We start from the raw sequence: 22,075 nt of genomic DNA on the forward strand, positions 1-22,075 counted from the left end.
TAAGCCTCATTAAGTCAGTGGCTATATTGGAACAGATTGCAACAGGCCCAGTATATGAAAAGAGCATACAACTCTTCATCATCAATGTCAGTATCAGATTTTACCAAAAACTGTAGAAGCAGAAAGTTTTTGAAGAGTGTTGCCACTCATTCTTGCATTTATACCTCTGTCATTGTATCAGTTGCATGCCATTTGACTCTCTCTGTATAGGTTACATGACAAGTTATGTTGTCAAAGACACCTGGTTCAAATGTGTTTAGAGATAAACAAACAATTGTACTTAACCCTAAATCTAATTTCAAAAATGCATTTAGAAACAACATTACCTTTTATGGCCCATGTTTGTGTGTTTAGTTTTTCTGTTCAAGTAAAATGTTCTATTTAAGACATCTGTTAAAACTTCGAAAATTAATCTTCTGCATTAAAGCTGTGCTTAGTGTGCTAACATTAGAGCTGCTGTAAATAGGCAACATCTGGATAACACATGAGCAACCCATTAGCAGAGATTCTGCCTCTACTCTCAACAGCAGTTGCTTCTAAACTTACTGAGAGAATTACAGACAAATAGCATGATTGGTACTAGTACCACATCATAAAGAAGCATATAAAATCTCAAAAAAAAGTTGCACCTATTTGTATCTCCTCTGTATCTAATCTCAGAAAGAATTGGACTGAAAAATGATGTAGCTGTCCAAGAAAAAAAAACAATTTTGAAAATCAGCACAGCTGAAATTTTTAAATACAAGCCTGCTAGAATTTCCATACAACGTTTAGCAGAATGCACTGCAGACTTCAGCTTCACTTTTGAGTTGATCACAAGAATGTTGCTTGAATAAATAAATAAATAATATTTTCTGTTAAGCATCATAACATACTAAAATCATGGCAATTTAAGATTTCTCTTGTGGAGCATGCACACTATATGGCATATTTTCCTCATAAAAATCTTGACTAGTCTGATTCATCACATGCATCTGGGGATATACAAAAGATAGGACTTGGTAACAGGGAAGATGGAAATTTATTCCCTCGTGACGCATTTTCTTTACACAGGAAACAAAAGTGATACATTCTTGGAAACACAGAAAACAAACATTTTCCATCCCATCAAATAGCACCTTAAATCTTTTTATGGGATTTGTATTGCCTTTAACTCATTTAATTTAAACAATTCCCACTTTAGAGCAGAACATTCCAAATGAATGGAGATGCAATTTCAACAGCTCAGATATGTTAAAGGAGCATACAACTCTTAATCTTTCATTTCATTTAGAAATATGAAATAGAGTTCAGTATTCTGATGAAATGTTCTCCTTCAAATGAAGAACAAATTCAGGATGAAGGCATGACTCCAAACAGCTGCGTAAAAGAACAGTTATTTTCAGCACCAGAGAAAAGTAACTTAGAAGAGTTAAAAACACAAGATTTGCTGATACAGCAAAGTCCATCAGACTGCTTGAAACTCTTATCCTGAAAGTTTACCAATACTAATTATTATAAACCCATCCAAACACTGCAAATATTTTGTCCCATTCTAATTAATTATGTTCTCTATAATTTGAAGGATGAAATAAGAGCTCAAGTAGGATCACAGATGTTGATTTAATCAAGCTAGTGGCTTTCCAATTTGGTTATTAAAAATTCAATTTGAAAAGAAATTTAAGTTCAGTGAAACAGCAGTTTCCCTATTTTACTTTTCCAGATAACTCATAGAGAAATACTACTTTTCAATGTCTTTTTGCCTAGCTAGAGTTTTGGGAGCTTGCTGGGTTTGGAGCTTTTTGTGTCTGTGCATATGTATGTTTTTGTTGGGTTTTTGTCTTTGAATTTTTTTTCTTGGTTTGTTTATTTTGGGGGGTTTGTTTTGTTTTAAGATAGACAATGTGTCAGTATTTTCATCTTTAAAGAAGCATGTTCACATCTCCATGGATGACACTTAAGAAGAGTCTATCTAGCTTTCACATCTCCATGGATGACACTTAAGAAGAGTCTATCTAGCTTTATGACTCATGATGCCAGTGGTGAGAATTCAGTCAAACTCTGACAGTCATACCCATGTTACCTAATTTTAGCTAAATGATCTAACATTTATGGTCTCTCTGTGGGCAGTTCGTATCTCTAGATTGTCCATGCTCATAACATAAACACACATTTTTATCCTGGAATTTAGTTTCTGACACTAATTTTTGTAGATAAAATTCCACATAACAAACACAATGCATTAATACGGATCCTGAAATATCACACATTTCATTGATGGTCAAAAAGATACAGCATGTCTGCTACCCAAGCAACAGCCAACTAGGTCAATGACAGAGCTGTAACACAAAATATACCAGAGGGAAAATAAAATGTTATTGAAAAATATTAGCATACAGTTCCCCTCTCATAACAGGAAAATTTCCCTCTTGAGGGGAATGAATTTTGGTGTGACCAACATTGAGAACTGACAGGAAAGTACATTTACACTTGCATATTTATTTTAGATTAAGTACTTCAATTTGGAAATAGGATGTATAGACAGATACTTGGTTATTTTCAAAGGCAGAAATATTGAACAGTGAAAAGAGTTTTCCAATGTTTTTGTGGTTTGTTTTTTTTTTTTTGTGATAAGAGTTTCCAGTAAAAAATCTTTTCCCAAGTTAGAAATTAAATGAGAATAGAATTATCTCAAAAACTATCAAATCACACTATATAGACTACAATGGGTATCTCATACAGTCAGGACAAATCCCACTGTTCATCACATCATTATAAATGAAGAAAAAAGCCCAGTAAATATATTCTATGAGATTATTTTAGTGAAGACTTACTCCTTGAAATGAGGTAGGTTCAACTGCATGTATTTCCCATAAAAATCTCCTCAATAGTAACAGCAGTTTAAAATTATCCTGATTTGTTTTATCTTGCAATACAAATACTTGAAGCTATCCTTCAAAGTCTTTATATTGATAACTCTATAAAAAAACTGTTATTTCTTTCTCCCACATCTCTCACCAGAAACTCTTAAAGTGGAACCATAAGGAATCTTTTATATATCATGCAATCAATGTTCTGCAAATTCTTCTAACACTTCCAGTCCTCTCATTTGTTAAACTCTTAAGATAAATGCAATAAAAACTCTTCAGTTCTACAAATTATAAGTAACTTTTAAAGACAGACTTTTTCCCCATTCCTATGAATTTTCTCTCGCAGCAGAAAAGAAGCATAAAATGATCTTAAGAAACACAAAATTTACAGGGTACTTGCCTAAAACTTTTCTTCTTTAAGTGTGCAATGATTGATTATAATACTTTTTGTGACAATTTCACTGTCACTTACAACCCACCTTTTACATACTTAGAGCAAGAAAGCAAGTTAGCAGATCAAATTCTAAGCAAAATCTGGAAAATGGCAGATGAAAACTCCAAGTGGTCTTCATACTCTGTTGGTTAGTGCTGTCTGATGTCTTACAAAATTATTCAGAGTTGCATGAAGTCTATGCGTTATGACCCACTTCAAGATACTGTGCTGGTGAAATGATGTTCATGCTAAATAACTGGGTAAATATAAAGTCTACAGAATCTCAACAAGCTACAGAATGGAAAAAATGTTTCTAAAGTCCTTCTCAAAATAAATAGAAGAAACATAATTTGAATGCAGATGAATAATTCATCATTAATAATAACAACAACCACGATTGTGACTTCACCTTTGGGAATTACTGATCCTGCAAAGACAGAAATGGATTTGAAAGGAATGCACAGTGCATGACTTTATGAAGCAGAGAGGAATGCAAATAAGTATGGCTTTGCCTTTGTGACCTCTTTTTTATAGTCTTAATTTCACCTGTAAGAACAGTCTTGCAGTCTTGACAAATTAAGAACATGTATCTCAGTGAATACCACAGCCAGGTAAGAGTTCATCACAGCAAGACTGAAAGTGGAATTCCCTCTACAAAGTTTGGTTTGGTCATAGAGCAATAGGAATGCTGGAATGAATCAGATGTCACCTGGGAGGTAGCTTGTCACATACCTGACATTGACAGCTCTCACCAAACTAGAAGGGGAATGAGAGGCTGACTGGGCCACATTCTAGAAATCTTTCTGACACAGCAGTAGTTAATTTCAGAACAAGTAAATACAAAGTTCAATCCCTCGTTCTTCACCAGAGCAATTAGAATACTAAGAATTTCCTTAGGAAACCACATTATTCATATCTGAATGACTGCCATGATTGTACATTTCACTCCCTTGTCTACATTACTAAATAGGTCAAAGCACTGTCTGAACAATTTTTTTTTTTCTATATACCAGTATTCTAGATATTACTCTAAATGTGTATGGGGAGGAAGGAGAGCTGGAATGATGGATACATAATCTCCAAAAGGATCAAGTACCTATGGGTATTCAGACATTCTATAAAGTGAGAAACATGAGGTCATATGTCTGTTTTATGAGGTTGTGCTTCTTTCACAAGAAACCATTGCAAAATAGTGGGGAAAAGAAACAACAAGCACCCCCAAATCAGAGTTTAGAATTGGCACTCATTCTTTTTTTTCTTTTTTTAAATGGAAATACTAATTAAATAATGGAAAAAAATACTTGAGAAAAGCTGACTTAACTTTTAATAATATCTTATTATTAAGAAGCCTACTGTGTAGCAAAAAGAAACTACTAAACGCTCTTGAGTCCTAAACAAAACCATCACAACCCCCCCAAAAAACCACCAAAACCCAACCAACCAAAAAACATTTGAAGGAGAGATTCTCATAGAAGTAGCAAAAGTTGGTGGGGGATTTGGGGGGGAACATTCCCTTGTAAACAGAACAGAATAGTTAGAGTCATCCATCAGAAAAGATAATGGAGCAAAAGAACCTAAAAAACCAACCAACAAACAAACAAAAACTACAACAAAAAAAAACACAACACCACAACAAAACCACACACACAAAAAATATGCAAAACACCATTCATCTACAGAAAATTATTAATCTCAATTAATTTATGCAAATAAAAGATGGAAATAACCTAAAACATTCTAGCAAAATGCCAACATTTTCTACTAAACTAAGGCTAAAATAAAGACATAGTCTTTTCTCCATCTGTTGAACTAAAGAAAAGTAGTAATTGAAGAAGGCAGAAGAAACTCAGACTAAAAGAGTGAAAGTTTCCATACTTCAGCTTTGGAGTTAGTTTTCATATTTTTTGATTCTTAAGACTTTCCTGAAATGAGATTAGACCTAATGCAGCATAGGAAGCATGATTGATCACACCTAGAGCAGAACTGTGAAAGGAAGCTAGCACTTTGGATAAAAGTGTGTATAAAATACCTAAAGATAAGATATGATTGACATAAAAAAAACTCATTTAAAATATCACTACAGGTATGTACTGTATGGGATAAAACAATCTCATCCTGACAGATGAACTGTTTGAGATAAAGCACCTGTGACGCAGAGCAGCCACATAAAATAATAACCAGGGCTCCATAAAACATCGATTCAGGGAATTGTGTTCTCTAGCAATTTCAAAGACTCTCCCTAGCCTGTTCAATGCTGCCAACTCAGAACAGATGCTTCTGTGAGTGGCCTGGGCACTGGAGGAGCATGTTGCAGCAGTATGGAGAGGGAATGAGCAGCTACAGCTTCAGAGAACTTTACCAAAGGCCCCACTTTATGGCATTACAATTCAGGAAGTGAACACTACTCATCTGGTAAGACTAACCAGCTGGTGTCTTTATGAGGTCTCACTAGAGTAAAATTAGGTGAGGCAAACCCACCAACTAAGAAATCACAGAGAATCTAACATTTATCATATTCTCCTGTTGGCAGAAGTGTAATGATTTCAACATACACAAGAGTGTGGCATTAGCAGTTTTAAAATCATATCTATTTTATATTTAGATTTCAGAGCGATGAATAAATTTACCTTCCTTAATACTACATTTCTACAGCTTATTCTTCCATCACTTCCTATGGCACACTTGCATTTTATTTCTCCAGTTCTCCTGTGCATTATCTCTTCTTTAGTTTGAATGTGCATGCATGTCTGAAATAAGCACATCAGTGCAATGATACAGTGTGGTTAAAAAAAATAGCCAAGCTTCTCCATAAAAGAATTTAGAAGAAATGCTAGAAAGATCCACTAGAAGGAGCTAGCACTATATCGAATTTCAAAACACGACAATCATTTAGATGTATCAATGGTTTAAGGGGTAAATGATCTCTTGTTGTTTAAAACAAACAAACAAAAAACAGCCCTGCCAAAAAAAACCCCAAACCAACAAATTTTTATTTTTCAGATGTTTTAACTTCCTAAACAAATACAAAAAGTGTACAGTGGCCACCGACATACTACAAACTTTAACAAGGAGCAAAGACAGCTTTCTGTTTCCCCCTTCTGAAAAATGATTGTTGTTATAAACATATTGCAAATACTCTTATAACTAGCAGTCATATAGTATGAAAAACTAGATGCTACAAAGTAAGGACTCTCTTTGATGAGCTTTATGGAGCTAAATTTCTGTTTTATAAAAATCTAGAGTGGATTCACTCCTGCAACCAAACTCTCTCTTGTCTCTACTGACAGAGGAAGACAGCACTGTCTTAAAACCCAAATGAACAAAATTTTATGCTGCCAAAAATAAAAAATAAATAAATCACTGAATCTGTCCATAAACACACTAATAAGAAGAGATTTTATGGTAGAACGACGTTGAATGTAACCTTTTCTTCCAAATTGTGTGCCTACTACTGTCTTCCTATTAATTATGCATATTCTTCCCCATGAGGGTGGTGAGAGACTGGAATAGGTTGCCCACGAGGTGGTAGAAGCCTCATCACTGGAGGTTTTTAAGGCCAGGCTGGAGATGGCTCTGAGCAACCTGATCTAGTGTGAGGTGTCCTTGCCCATGGTGGGGAAGGCGGGGTGGGGGGTGGAACTAATGATCCTTGAGGTCCCTTCCAACCCTAACAATTCTATGTTATAACACACCTATAATTTCTGAAATTGGGGGAAAAAAAAAAAAAAAAAAGATGTAAATTTTACTACCAGTTTTGCATGACAAAATCAAATAAGTAGTAGGAAAGCAAAATTATATCTGTTTGCTTGGCATGTTATTCAGGCAAATTGTCTTTCAGTCATGGAGACTTACTGGTCTGTAGCTGCTTTTCTCTGGCACGCATGTCACCAAGAATTTGTTTGAAATGGCTGGTAAAAGCAGCAAGGTCAGCATCCAGAAACACTGGCCCTTGCTCTTTCTCTTTGAGTGCTTGACTTTGAGACTTTAGCCGTTCAATCTGAGGCTGAAGGGTTGACATTCGAATGATTTCATCCTGCATGTTTGAACAAAAAGAACCATCAAGACAAAGCTGTTCAACAAACTGAATCAATAGTGGCAATTTCAATGCACATTACACAACTTTTTTCTTCCAGCTACATTAGTCACACTAAGAACAGATTCAACATTTTTAACCTTGTCCCAAAAATTATAAAGTAAAAAAGGAGATGTGAAGATGGATAGTGTTTCCCAGCTGCCTCACAGTAACACAGTACAACTTGGGGATGGGATGGGATGGGATGGGGCTATTTCAGCTGGACTAGACACAATGTTTATCTAGTCCAATGGCCTGACCACTTCAGGGCTGACCAAACTAAAACACATTGTTAAGGGCATTGTCCAAATGTCTCTTAAAAACTGACAGGTTTAGGGCACCAACCACTTCTCTAGGAAGCCTGTTCTGCTATTTGACCACACTCTCAATAAAGAAATTATTCATAATTTCTATTCTAAACCACCCATGGGACAGATTTGAGGCATTCTAGCACTGGATCCCAGGGAAAACCTCCCTACCCACTTTCCCTCCTCGAGAAGCTGTAGAGAACAATGAAGTTGTTCTGTTACATCTTCAGGAAAACATTGTGCACACTGCAACATTTGCAACTACTAAGTAAAAAGAAATGAGGAAAGTAAGACAAATGTACAGTACATAATGTATCTATCCTAAGAGAAGCTTTCTGCAAGAAAACAGAGAACTCCTCTGAGCACAATGCCAACTTGGAAATGCCTGAAAACAGAAATAATATCAGAGATGTAAATTTGGGATTCAAACACTGTTTTCAGTTTGAGAACTTCTGTACCCAGATATATCATAAAGTCCTATTTTTACAAGTATTTCATGCAATTTAAAATTTGTGACTACTTGTCAATGCATTCCTGTCAAATATTATTAGCTTGTAAGTAATCCTCATCCACAGAGAAAGAGAAGCAAATTTCTATGACAATGCAGCAGACAGATGAAAACATTTAATGAGAATAGTAAGTGAATTGGTATGGTCATTTTTGTACAACTACTGCAATTTTTTCATGTGATGGCAGAAAATTTTTCCTCCATTTGACTACACAATCCACCCTCCATCAAAATGCAGGGTATGTAACAAGTGATCTGCAACGGTAGAGTTTTAAACTTGACCATGAAGACAATTTTCTGGCCCAAATCCTTAAGACAGTAACAGCTACTTCATGAAGAGCCAAAGATAGATTTTTACAGAAAGTAGATAAATATATACAGCAAACAAAAGCAAACCAAAAAAATTTAAAAGAAAAAAAAAAGGGAAAATACTTTAGGGGCATAGTTCTCTAGAATTTAATATCTAAGTATCATAATAATAATAATGATATATTCAGGACAGAGATTTACATCCATATGCTAGGTTCTATTACCTCATAATTTCTTTACCAGTCTTTCTTCTTCCCAAATAAATGTTTTCATTAACTAGACTGGAAAGATAAGGAGTTCATTTTCCACTTTGATATTGAAATCAGGTATGTCGTAATCTGGCCTGCTGTTGGAACAACTATGAAGTACAGTATCATAGAAAACTTGAAAAAGACTCTAACCTTGCATTTTTCCAACTGAGCTTTAACTACAGAAGGATCTGTTGCTGGTGTGGGTTGTGCTTTCAGCCAGTTTTCTGCAGTAATCACTGTCTGCTCCAGTTGCTGTAGCTGGGAGTAGAAGTCAATGATGTTATTCTGGTACTCCAGCCATGCCAGTCTTTCACTCAGCAACTGACAGAACTCAATCCAGCGGCTCTTCAGCTGCTCCGAGGCTTGTCTAATGTTGTCAGCATTCAGACCCTCTAGAAAGAAAGCAAGAGAAGACAGCACTTAAATGTCACGAAGAAAAGGGAAAGAAGAAAGTAAGGGAAAAAGAAAAGACAAAATAATACAATAATTTAATTTCTGTATTGGAGAGCTCATAAATCCAGTTAATAATTTATCATCAACTAACAGTCCTTGTGATGGGTTACGCCCATCCGGAAAGCAGAGTGGGGGGGTGTGGGGGTGGGGAGGGGTTTTGAAAGCCTTGCTCTCTCCAGAGGGGGTTTTTTGCCCTGGGAAACTGAGTTAGTCAGTTCCATTCCCCCTCCCTATTCAGCAAGTATATAAAAAGGAAGACACTGCAGCCATTTGCTCTCTTTCACTTCTGCCTTGTCGGGATGAAAGGACTAAGAGAGTCGCTGCTGGCTTCCTAGTTCTCTGCCACATGGTCAGGCCTGGCCTTTCTCCCTGCTGCATCTTCAAAGGACTATTGGTTTTGTATATATATTCTCCTTATCTATCCTTGTGCCTTACCCTTGTGAACCCTTCCTTTGAATGTTATATATATATTTTGTTTAAAGAAAATTTTACCTCTTTACTTCCAAACCAACTCCAAATTATTTCTCAGTAGATTTACCTCCTCTTTTTTTCCCCCTTATCCCCCTTTCTTTTCTTCTTTTTTTAAGAGGGAGGGTGGGAGGGGGAGCCGGGGAGGGATTCTCAGTCTTGCCCACCTATCTGAACTCTTAAATCCCACTTAAGGCTCAAACCACCACAGCCCTCAACATACAGATGTTATACATTAGTGAAGAAAGCATTTAAAAACTATTTTAAGTTCTTGCAAGGGTACATTTCTTGCTATGGGAATGAATTATAAAATGTGTTAAAAAGCAAGAATGGGAAAGGGAAAGTGGAGATACAACACATAAAGCTAATTAAAACTGCTGTAAGGAATAAGAAAATGCCTGGCAGTTGGATTTTGAAAACTGTCTGGACTGTAATTAGATTTTGATGTACAAGATTTTCTTTTATACTATAAGGCAGATTTAAATGAATGGGGACTGTATTCCACAGTTATTTTGATGTTTCCAATAATCCAACTCTTAAATTCACAGAATCACAGAAACATTCAGGGTGGAAAAGACCCTTGGGATCATAAAGTCCAACCAATAACCCTGCTCTACAAAGTTCCCCCCTAAACCATACCTAAAACTTTTACATTCATCCAGGGTTGGTGACTCAACCTCCTCCCTGGGCAGCTTGACCACTCTTTCTGTGATTTTTTTTTTTCCTTCCCTAATGTCCAGTCTAAACCCATCCAGTCACAGCTTGAGACTGTTCTTTCTTGTTCTATCACTAATTACCTGTGAGAAGAGACCAGCACCAGCCTCTCCAGCATCTCCACAGATAGCTGTAGACAGCAATGAAGTCTCCCCTCAGCCTCCTCTTTTTCAAACTAAACAGCCCCTGCTTCTTCATAACTCTTCATAAGATTTATACTCCAGGCCCTTCCGCAGCTTCCTTGCCCTCCTCTTCACTCACTTCAGCACCTCAATATTTCTCTTATATTAAGGTGCCCAAAACTGAACACAATACTCAGGGTGTGGCCTCAGTAATGCCAAATACAAGGGGACAATCACCTCCCTACTCCAGTTCTGCATAACATGTTATTTTAGAAATATCATAAGCACTAAGACATAAACACATGATCAGATCAAAACAAGCCAGTCCCATGTGTTCAGCACTGACCTTCAGTAGATACTACAGAAAGTCTGAGAGCTAGGAAACCAGAGGGACACTTTTCTATGATTATATTCACACAAGGTTTTTTTCTTTTCCGATACTGTTTGTCTTTTTCTATCTTCAGTAATAATGCTTCAGTTAAAGCTTATGAAAGAAAAAATTAGACCTACTTAAAGGTAAAAGAGCTCCATATACTCTGTGAAGGAAGTAAGGCAATGCATATCAAAGATAAGTAAAGGGGGTCTTACAATAAGATTTATAATTATTCCAAAATTAAATTAAGCTTCTCATTTGTTTTTCAGTGAAAGTTTAACTATAATCCTTAATCTCTTACTGGCATGATATGCAATGATACACATATCAGCAGGATAAATATTGGCTTTAAAATTAATAAACTTCTTAATACATTGAGCAATGTTATATGCTGAAGGATATTTTTAGTAACATTGCCACTTAGTCATATACTAATTAACCAGTAAAGCAGCAGTCATGTTTTTATCAAAAATAACCAAATTTAGTTATTTTTTTTTTAATTTCTTGAAAACAAATATAAAAGCAAAGGAGATAAAAAGCCTTCAGTGTTATACCTCTGTGATTTTTTAAATGCTGTCAATATGGTTTATCTTGTTTGTAAACTATACTCCCAATGTGTAGGAAAACTTCTTTATCAGGCAGAAAGCGTATCAAAGTTCATGTGCAATTTAATTAAATCCTAATTACAGTCACATTAAAAAAAAAAAGGAAATTTTTTTATAATAAAATTTTCTAAGGAATTATTATAATGCTATATGACAAACCATACTAAACACTAACCTAGGATCACGTCTGTTGCAAGTCACCAGAGTTCTCTGGCAAATCCTATTCTGAATTCAGATCAGGGCTACTCTGTTCAGAGTCACTTGGAAACAGACTGTGCAGTACCTGATACTGGTTCCCTGGACATTTTGTGTTTCTGGAATGCTGCCCTAGCCAAGCAAATTGTTCATGATATTATAAAGTACAAGCAAAAAATGTAGAAAAATAGGAAGCCCAGTCCTACCAGGAGATAATGTCAAGGGTGGAGGCTGGAGTGGCTATACATATACATTATATTCCAGTAACTGCATAGCACAGTTTAAAAGCTGAGCAAGGGTATAAAATGAAGCTTAAAGCATAAAGAGGTAACCAGTGTTTTGACACATCTTAACAAAATTCACCAGTGATCTGGTCTTTTGTGTGCATGTGTTTGCAGCCTGGAAATGTGGTATGCATAACCACATTTTCTTGAAGTGCAATGTCTAATGGACAGAGGGTGACACTTGAAGAGGTGACATAAATCTGAATGGCATAGCATGTCTAAATAACATTATTCAAAGATGACCAGGCACATTGATACTGAATCTTTCTGACAGCAAGAACAAACACATAAATAGAAGAGAGGCCTTTAACTGTGCTATATTTCAACAACTGCTTTGGTCTAGTTGTGACTTCAGTTATAAAAATGCTGTATACTCATGGCAAAGAGCAGGTATCTCTGCTGTTGTGTCTGTCTCTGATTACCTCTGAACCTGGAAGACTCTGCCTATGAGTTTGTCAGAGTAGCTATAAAGATAAAATTAACCCACACACTTTTATGTACACCTCCTTTCCTTTCATTTCAACTGCCACACTCTCCAAAGTACCCCTTGGCAAAATAATGATTACCAGGGTAAGTGGTGTCATAGATTCCTTTTACATAATCATGCTTTTCACTGCAATATTTTCTTCAAGGCTTCAGATGAAAATCTAGATTTACCAGATCCTCTTTTCTTCTTTGCACTTATATATCCCTCAACACAACATTAAATGTGAAAATATCCAATATTACTCTATTTTCTTCAAGCCTTTTCTTTAATATCTAAATTTTGAGTCTAAATGCAGTTCCCTAAGTGCAGAGATGAACATAGAAATGGTTTCATATAATGGAAGTGGACAGTACAAGATTGAAGCGTGTGGAGCCATAATTGGTGAAAGATTTCAGAGTTACACCTCTATTAGGCAACCAAATATCCTACTGGAAAAAAACACTCATCTGAAAATCTCCACAGAATGCATTTTTAAATGTCTCTTAATCCACAGTTTGTTCAGGTAACTCAAAGTTGCCTATCAGATGTCAGTATGTCACTTCCAGAGCGATGTAAGAACATGGCCATTACCTGCAGTTGAAATAATTTGGTCAAATTAGTCAGAATTTTGTCTTATTTGGGAGAGAGGTAGTCCTTCATCTTATTGGAAATGACAAATTAGTAACTATTTGAGTCATTGATAAAATGAGGGCATAATTTTCATGTTTTTATTTGTTCACTGAACTGGTATAAATAAAAAATTTGAAACGTTTTTCCATGATAATTACTGATTTCTTCATTATGTTCAGCAACTTCAGCAACCGCTAGCTTTCATTCACGATGTTCACATCAATGCCCTTACTCTACTTCACTCATGGCTGTAAGGCATACCAAAATTTGACAAGCCAGTGCAGAAAAAAAAATGTAAGTCCCATTCTCTGGTGAAATAATATTATTTTAGGAATTGTATCTAGTAATCTTTTTATGTTTCATATTCTAAAATTTCTGCTATAATCAGTGAATAAATATTCTCTACCCAAAGGAAAAAGATTATCTGAAGTGCATCCATTAATTTTATTACCTTGCATACTGTGCATAACAAATTGTGTCTGAATATTTGTAATGTTGCAGCACCTTACTTGCAAGTACTTTGAAATTGCCACCTAATATGAAGTAGATCTTACTAAATGCATTTATCATAGAATAATGTAGTATTATCTGTGAGTTTTACACCTTTCAACTCATGTGTGTGAAATAGTAACTCACAAGATAATATCTTTTCTTCCACCAAGCAGTGGCACTTAACATTTGCATGGTTTATCACACCTAATTCATTTGTATTTGCTTCAATGCTGCCTATCAAAGTTCCCTAAGTATTCATTTTGATGTTCTCTCTCTTTTATTCTAAACTAATATAATAGTCAGGTGTCTACTAGAAGTGCTAAACTGCTTCACTCAACAGATTTATTATTCTATTTTAGAACAAAATTCAGTAAATAAAAACAGAATAGAAAATTTTCCTAGGAGCACTGGTAAAGAGAAGATGTAAGTTTTCATTGAATATAATCAATGAAACATCTTTAAAAGCAGGGCAAGGAGAGGCCCCTCAGATCACAGAGATGGCAGCTCTTCCTAATGCAAAATATTTTGTTGACAATTTGTTCATAATTTTGTTTGCTATTTCAACATGAGGAAGAACTTCTTTACTGTAAGGGTCACAGAGAACTGGAACCGGCTCCCCAGAAGGGTTGTGGAATCTCCTTCTCTGGAGATTTTCAAAACCCATTTGCATGTGTTCCTATGTGACCCTGCACTAGATTCTATGGTCCTGCTCTGGCGGGGGGGTTGGACTCAAAGATCTCCAGAGGTCCTTTCCAACCCCTAACATTCTGTGATCCCGGGCAGATGGCTGAAAGCATTTACATAAGGCAGCAATAATGCCCTATAGAAGTACATTTCCTCAAAATATAGTCCTCCATGCTAAAGAATCAAATAAAGGAAACCCTAAATAAACCAATCCAAGATTATCCAGAATTTAAATCCTACATTTTGCTTATTCCCCTATCATACCACAGTAAAAATAAAAGCAAGAACATAAATATAAATGATACAACAATTACATGCACCACCATTCTGAACTCTGTTTTATAATCCATCAGAGGCCTTCACATTTTTTATGCTCTTCATCTGTCACATTCAGAATCATGGTTGTGAGCACCTCTTTTGTAGAAGTAAAGACAAGAATTCACTAATGGCATAACTGGGATCTTAAGAATATAATCATAATTTGTCCAGATACAATTGATACATAGTTAGTAAAAAAATAATAATTCAGATATTATCATTATTTGACTTTATAATTGACATATGCCTTAAATCTGTTTGCTTTGCTCAGTCTTTTAACTACAGATTATGCTGCAAATGAATAACAGTCTGACTGGTTTCCCTAAAAAAGTACCATACAGTATACCACAGAGAATATAAATCACCATTTATTATTTGTAAATTGTGATAGTTAAAAAGGTTTTTCATCCAAGATTACATAGTACATCTTCTCTCCACTATGTGTTAAACTGCATGCCTCCCACAAATCCATAAAGGCACATAAATTCCATTTTCTTCCCATGCCATGGAAAGGTATTTCAGTATTAGAAGAGGAAAGTACATAAGCATTGTCAGCCTGTGCTGTTGAGTATTATTAAAACCTTTCATATGTTATTTCTTTGTCTCTTGTCCTTGGTGAATCAGGTAATCAAAACAAGCAAAAAAACAAAGCCCCAAACCACAGAGGCAAAGACTGTATGTCCCAAATTAATTTCCACAATCCACACAAAGAATGAGGAAACTTAGCTGAATTACTACGGAAAGTATAAAGCTACATTACTTTATTACAGTTTGCAGGTTTCAATTTATTGGTTTGGTTTTTTTACACAGCTTTTAGTTCAATATCAATTTAGATATTATCCCATGAATTGTAATTGCATTAGATCATGATTTGTAAGAAAAGGTAAACAGAAAATTTCTTGTATTTTAAAGAGAAAAGGTTGACCATAGCAGATAAATTCCTCTTTATTCAAGGTATTATGAACACCTAGCTAAAATCCTCTTACAGTTCCCCTCAACTTATGTTATTTACTTAATTCTACTGTCTACTGCTCGCATGTGGTAGTGATTATCTAATTACTTATCCATTTCATATGCTATTCATAGAATGGGCTGTGCTGGAAGGAACCTCCAAAGGTCATCTAGTCCAACTGTCTCTGCAGTCAGCAGAGACATCCTCAACTAGATCAGGTTGCCCAAGGCTTTGTCAAGCTTCACCCTGAATATCTCCAGGAATGGGGCCTCAACTACCTCCTGAGGCAAACCATTCCAGTGTTCCAATACCTTCTTAGTAAAGAACTTGCTCCTGGAATTTAATCTAGATCTACTCTTCTCTAGTTTGAAGCCATTGACCCTCGTCTTATCATTACAGGCCTTTAGAAACAGTCTTTCTCTGTTTTGTAGGCTCCCTTCAGTTACTGGAAGGCCATTATTAGGTCTCCCCAGAGCTTTCTCTTCTACAGGCTTAACAACCCCTATTCTACAAATTGTTTGTGCAGCAGTGAAGTGGCTGAAAATCCTACAACATTTTAGGCTACAAGCCCAGAGGAAGTGTTTATCTTCTCAAAGGAATTGTTTCTTCCTTAAAATCCTGAGAAAAAAAGACTCTCCATTCTCATCTTTTTTAGAACAGTATTGCTACCAAGGCTACCACAATATGTGACATGATGCGGAGGTCAGAGCAGTTGGTAAGAAACAGATGAAGATATTCTGGCTTAGCTAGTCTACATTGTGCTTGCATCCCAATTGCAGGACAATCCCATGTGATTTGGGCAAAATTGGACATATTTCTATGCTCATCTAGCCACAGTCAAGAACACATCATCTATAAATCATGAATAAGCATGGACCCTTAAACTAAAGAAGAAAAAAGAACTTTGAGAATCATAGAACAGAATCATAGAATCAACCAGGTTGGAAAAGACCTCAGAGATCATCAAGTCCAACCTATTACCTAATAACTAACACCTCATGACTAATTAAACCATGGCTTCAAGTGCCATGTCCAATCCTTTTTTGAACAGAAAAGAAGAAACACATGAAAATATTTAAGAGAGAATGTCAATCTGCTTGCTAGAAGGCATGGTAGGACAGTACTAGAAAAGTAATATATAATATGTTACTGAGTTCTGCAACTAAAACTGAAATTATTTACCAGAAAGTACTATATTCACTAAAGAAAATGAGGCTGCAATTCTGGATATGCAACTCTGCATTTTCCTGAAAAAAAGAGTGGGGCACTGCTAAATGTGCCCTCAAGAGATTCCACTCAAAATAACAACCACAAATTTCCAATACTGCCTTAGAAGTCATGTACAACCAGTTCGCCCAAGCAGGAAACGTGTCCAAAAATTTTTGACAGATTATGATCAGCCTTGAAAAACTGCCAAAATGATTTCAAAGAGGGTGCAGATGTTACCAGATTCCCTTCAGCCTGAGAAGGGGACCTTTGCAACAGCTGTTGTGGTAATGATAATTAAATATATCCCACACATTAAATATGGTCACCTTTAAAATATTGCATTTTCACACTTAAGCAAGATAGTCTTAGGGTTCCCTGAAATAAGCTTAGCTTGGCCAGTTACTACCTCAAACTCAATGCCTTTTATTTTTAGCAATTCCATACTTGGTTCTTCATTATAACAATTGAATAGAAAAATATATCTTATGAAGCTTAGTACATTCCATATCTGTATTCCTGGCATATTAGTATGAGAGACGTTGGCCTGTGTTTAATATTTTATTGCAGAGTCAGACATTCTTTAATATCAAGGACAATGGAATAACTCACAATTCTACTTCCATCTACCTTTCTTTGGTTTTCGTTTTTCTCCTAAAGATACGCAAAAGTTTAAAAGAATGACATAACAGATTTTTTTATTTTTTTTTTAAATCAGTAATGAGTTGTATAATCTTTCACATTTGTTATATTTGAAAAGCCAAATGCTAGCCTCTTCCAAAAACCAAGAAATGGTTTGTATTTTCTATGACACAGGACATTACAGCGATATGTGTAGTACAAAACATGGATTTTATAATAAATCAGAAAGCACATTTTTCACTGTTCAGAGCAATGCCTTTTTGGAACTTTCTAACTCTTTAAAAGCTTAGCATACTCAGAAAATAAGATTACAACTGAAGTCTGCACACACATGCATACAGTTCATTACTGTGAACAAGTTTCACATATATTTCTTTTCACGGTACTAAGCGGCAAGGCTTTTTTCTCTTTTCTAATTAACAGATTTAACAATCAAATAATAAAAAAATATAAGGCAATATTATTTTACTGTTCAATTTCAACAGCATTTGTTAATATAATTCTCGTGATAAACATGAACCTGTGCATTTTTCAAATCCCTAAGAAGATTATCTAAATCAACTCCCATGTAATTACCATTCACCATCTGTTCCACCAGGGCCTCAGCTGATCTGCTGGCATCTTGCAGTTTTCTGTACTTCTCAGGCTTTTCTCGTTGGATGGCCTGCAGCATGACAGGAAAGGTGAGTATTTCAACAGAGGGATTTTGAAGAAAAATAAAAATTAATCTCAGGAATATCTTCTGATTTCTTGAGATCATTTAACCTGTCACATTGCCCTGCCAGCCTCTTGATTTGCAATGAAAGCTGTAAATAACACATACCATCAGGAAGACAGTCACGAAGGCAAATACACAAACTGAGCATCAGAACACAACAGAGCTGACAAACGATACATGTCAGAATTTTACAGCCATATAAAAGACAAACAAATTAAGAGCAATTCAAAGCCCAATGTTTCAGAATAAAAAATATTTGTTCAACAGAAATTCCTTCTGGAAGAATTAGATTTGCTTATTTCTTATGATAGCAGCAAGAATCGAGTGTGTTAACAACATCACAGGGTTTCGTATCATACTACATTATTGAGCATGTATACCATTTGATTGCAAAACAAAACCCCAGACCCAACCCCTACAACTTGCAAAATGCATATTAAATTAGCTATCTAAAAAACATATGAATATATATAGCAGACAACTATATATGAGCTACAAAGTAAGAATGAGAGTTAACTGCAGAATTAACATAGGATTCTAGATACATATTCTATCTCATACTCTCAATTCACTTTACTGTACTCAAAAATTTCTCACCCTTGTTCAGGCTTGCACTCAGAAAAGCTGCTAAAGACTACAAAAGGGCAGCTTTTAAAGTTTCAGGATACAGTAGGAATCTATGTTTCTAATTGCATTTTCAGTTGGTAGTAATACCGATGGAAAGTAAAAGAATTTTAGATCGTACAGTCCCTTGATGCTGTCTCTCAATGAACTTCAAGAAGTCATCCTCTTCATTTTAAACTAATAGTTGTAGAATTTAATTGCAGTTTAGAAGTTCTAAATCAGAAGCTCAAAGAAGCGGCATGGGGCTAAAGCTAAGTTTGTTACCAAAAGTAAAACAGGCTATACACCTCCCAGAGTTTCTGACCAACATAGTCTCCAATAAATCAGTCCCTGACTTTACTGCAGCAGATGCACACATATGAAATGATATCATAGAATCATTAACAGTGGAAAAGACCTTTAAGGTTATCAAGTCCAGCTGTAACCCAATGACCATGACCACTAAACCATATCCTGAAGTGCCACACATACATGCTTCTTGGGCGACTTCACCACCTCCCTGGGCAGCCTGTGTCAATGACTCCCCAGTCTCCTAGTAAAGAATTTTTTCCTAATACCTACTAAATCTCCCCTGGCACATCTAAAGCCCATTTCCTCTCATCCAATCACTAGTTACTTGAGAGAAGAGACCAACACAGGCTCACTGCAACCTCCTTTCAAGTAGCTGTAGAGAGTAGTGATATCTCCCCTTAGCCTTCCCTTCTCCACACTAAACAACCTCAGTTCCCTCAGCTGCTCCTCTTATGACATGCCCTCCAAACCCCTCACCAGCTTTTTTGCTCTTCTCTAGACACCTTCCAGAACCTCAATGTCTTTTTTATACTGTGGTTCCTAGAACTGAACACAGATATGCCACATGGTACATATTAAAAAGACAAGATACAACCCTTGTTATGGCTTCCTAAACTGGTTGATCCTACCAGGCTTCCAGATCACTTTCTTTGTTTCCACACTCAAGGTATATTCTGTGTGACTTCACTTTTCAGGCTAAAAGGTTCCTAACAATTGGAAAGAAACCTCAAGCTGGTGTTTAGGAAAGTATTTAGTAAAATAATCTTATACACTTATGTTTGAAAATGCTATTTTTCAAATGGATTGCTATCCTTAAGAGGAATTAATATAAACACCTTGAATAAACTCTAAAGTAATTTTTCAAGAGTGATGCTTAAAGCTTCTCCAATTTAATAAGAAGCAGGTTCCTGGAAAACTTCCCTCCACGAAGGGAAGCTTTTAAGTTAAATTCACACATTTCTGCAGCCTACTTGTAACCACCATTTCTTTGTTCAAATAGAAATGATTAAACAGCAAGCTTTCTAACAATAAGCCAAAGCTTCTATCACATGCTTTCAATAATACAATTTTGCATAAATAAAATACATAGAGGATATTTAGAGAAGAATTAAGGATGCAATATTTTGAATCCTTAAACATAGCTTTAATATATACAAAGGGGGGTATACATACCCAGGAGTACAAGATTGTTGTATTAATTATTCATAGTTTTTCTAAGTAAATAAAATCTTCTACCATTCCACTGTACAATTTAAATATTTTCCAAATTAAAAAAAAAAAAAAAGAATCCACTAATTCTCTGCAGAGTTCCAAAATTTACACATTCTTAACTAATACTGCTCTATCTATAATGCCATGTATAATTAGCATGAACCTAAACAGACAGAACTCAATGGAATCATTAAAACCCTAAAATACATTTAAAATAATTTTACTCCATCTGTAATGCCAGATGTGTAATTATCATGAATGCAACTGTACTGAGCACAAATGAATCATAAAACAACCCTAAAATATACTAAAAATTGGCTGCTTTGAAATATAAAAAAAAAAATATATGACATTGAAGCCTGTGGCAGTGAACTCTTCAGTGTCAGGTAATATATTGTGCGTAGAAAAATGTGTTAAAATGTCCACCCCTCTCCTGAAAGGTTAAAGTTTCCAGGTCCTGACAGAAAATAGAAACACTCTATGTGAGCACTTTAAAAATATGAAAATTTGGTACACATTAATCTTTCTGTCAATTACTTTTCCCCCACTCATTTTTATGTAATTGGCACATACCATAAAAATGAAGGTCTAACTCCAGTTACAGAAAGACATATGCTTAACACAGAGAAAGCACAATGCTAGCCAAAGGAGAAAAGACTCTTTCTCTTCAAACAAAGACAGATTATCTGATCTATAGAGAAAGGAAGAAATTCAGCCTAGTTACTTACAGCACATATAGCCCTGCCATTGCTCTGCACACACTGCCTTGGATTTTTAAGCTCCTCAGAAGGTTTTGTATAAGCACGTGTAAAATCCATAGAAGCAAATCACAGAAGTCACAGAAAAATTGAGGCTGGAAAAGACCCTCAGGAACACCAAGTCCAACCGATAACCCTACTCTGCAAGGTTCACCCCTAAACCACATTCCCAAGCACCAAATCCAAACAACCTTTAAACACACTCAGGGTTTGTGACTCAACCACCTCCCTAGGCAGCAAATTCTAATGCCTGACCACTCATGCTGTGGAAAAAATTTCCCTAATGTCCAGTTTAAACCTACCCAGTCACATCTTGAGACTGGTCCCTCTTGTTCTGTCAGTAATTACCTGTGAGAAGAGACCAACACCAACCTCTCTACAATGTCCTTTCAGGTAGTTGTAGACAGCAATGAGGTCTCCCCTCAGCCTCCTCTTTTCCAGACTAATTTGCCCCAGCTCCTTCAGTTGTTCTTCATAAGATTTATTCTCCAGGCCCTTCCCCAGCTTCATTGCCCTCCTCTGTGAAGGGAGTAGGAGTCCTGGAAACACCTCTCATTTATCTCTGTGGCCTTCTTTTGTTCCTTTTTAAATTTACTGAAAGGAACCATACTCTTGATTGAGAGTTAACTTGTGCTCACATACAAGTTCATTTGTGACAACAGTAGGCTGGGAAAGTTTGAAGAGGTCTGTTAAGTTTTGAAACTCAGATTCCGTACATTTTAATCAACATTCCTTTTGATGAAAAGTTGTGGTAAAGACAAAGACATTTCAAAATATTTCCAAATATAGCTTGCTTTTCTTTTCATTTTTTAATATTTTGGGGTTTGTAAAAGATTACAAATAAAAATACATGCACCAATATATGGAGGGGAAGAAAAAGAGAAAAAGAAAAAGTTACCTTTCCAGGCTTCTGACCAATCAGGAATTAATTTTCTTTTGAGAAGTTTTGTAACTGGCAACACAAATTTATAATGACCTATTTTTAACTGATTGAATAATACTAACAAATCATCTAAATATAAGCCAAAGGTGAAGAGCTGTTTTCACAAGGCTAAGCATTTTGACTTTGAGATTGTAGTTGTTGGTTAATGACTTCATAATCTAGAAAACACTGACAGACTGAGGAATTCAGATGTTA

General features: G+C 35.7%; 1 protein-coding gene across 6 annotated transcripts in view; it reads right to left on the reverse strand.

Annotated features, from left to right (window-relative positions):
* Positions 1-22,075, reverse strand: part of DMD (dystrophin) — a 1,125,431-nt gene that overhangs the window by 682,313 nt on the left and 421,043 nt on the right. For all 6 annotated transcript variants that reach the window (XM_054165808.1, XM_054165807.1, XM_054165806.1 and 3 more), the window contains 3 exons: positions 17,911-17,998; positions 8,881-9,122; positions 7,135-7,315 (listed from right to left, as the gene is read on the reverse strand). In XM_054165808.1, coding sequence (XP_054021783.1) covers positions 7,135-7,315; positions 8,881-9,122; positions 17,911-17,998 — 511 coding nt within the window. The remainder of the gene's footprint in view (positions 1-7,134; positions 7,316-8,880; positions 9,123-17,910; positions 17,999-22,075) is intronic.

The sequence above is a fragment of the Dryobates pubescens genome, chromosome 12 (genome assembly GCF_014839835.1).
Source record: "Dryobates pubescens isolate bDryPub1 chromosome 12, bDryPub1.pri, whole genome shotgun sequence".
Taxonomy (NCBI): domain Eukaryota; kingdom Metazoa; phylum Chordata; class Aves; order Piciformes; family Picidae; genus Dryobates; species Dryobates pubescens.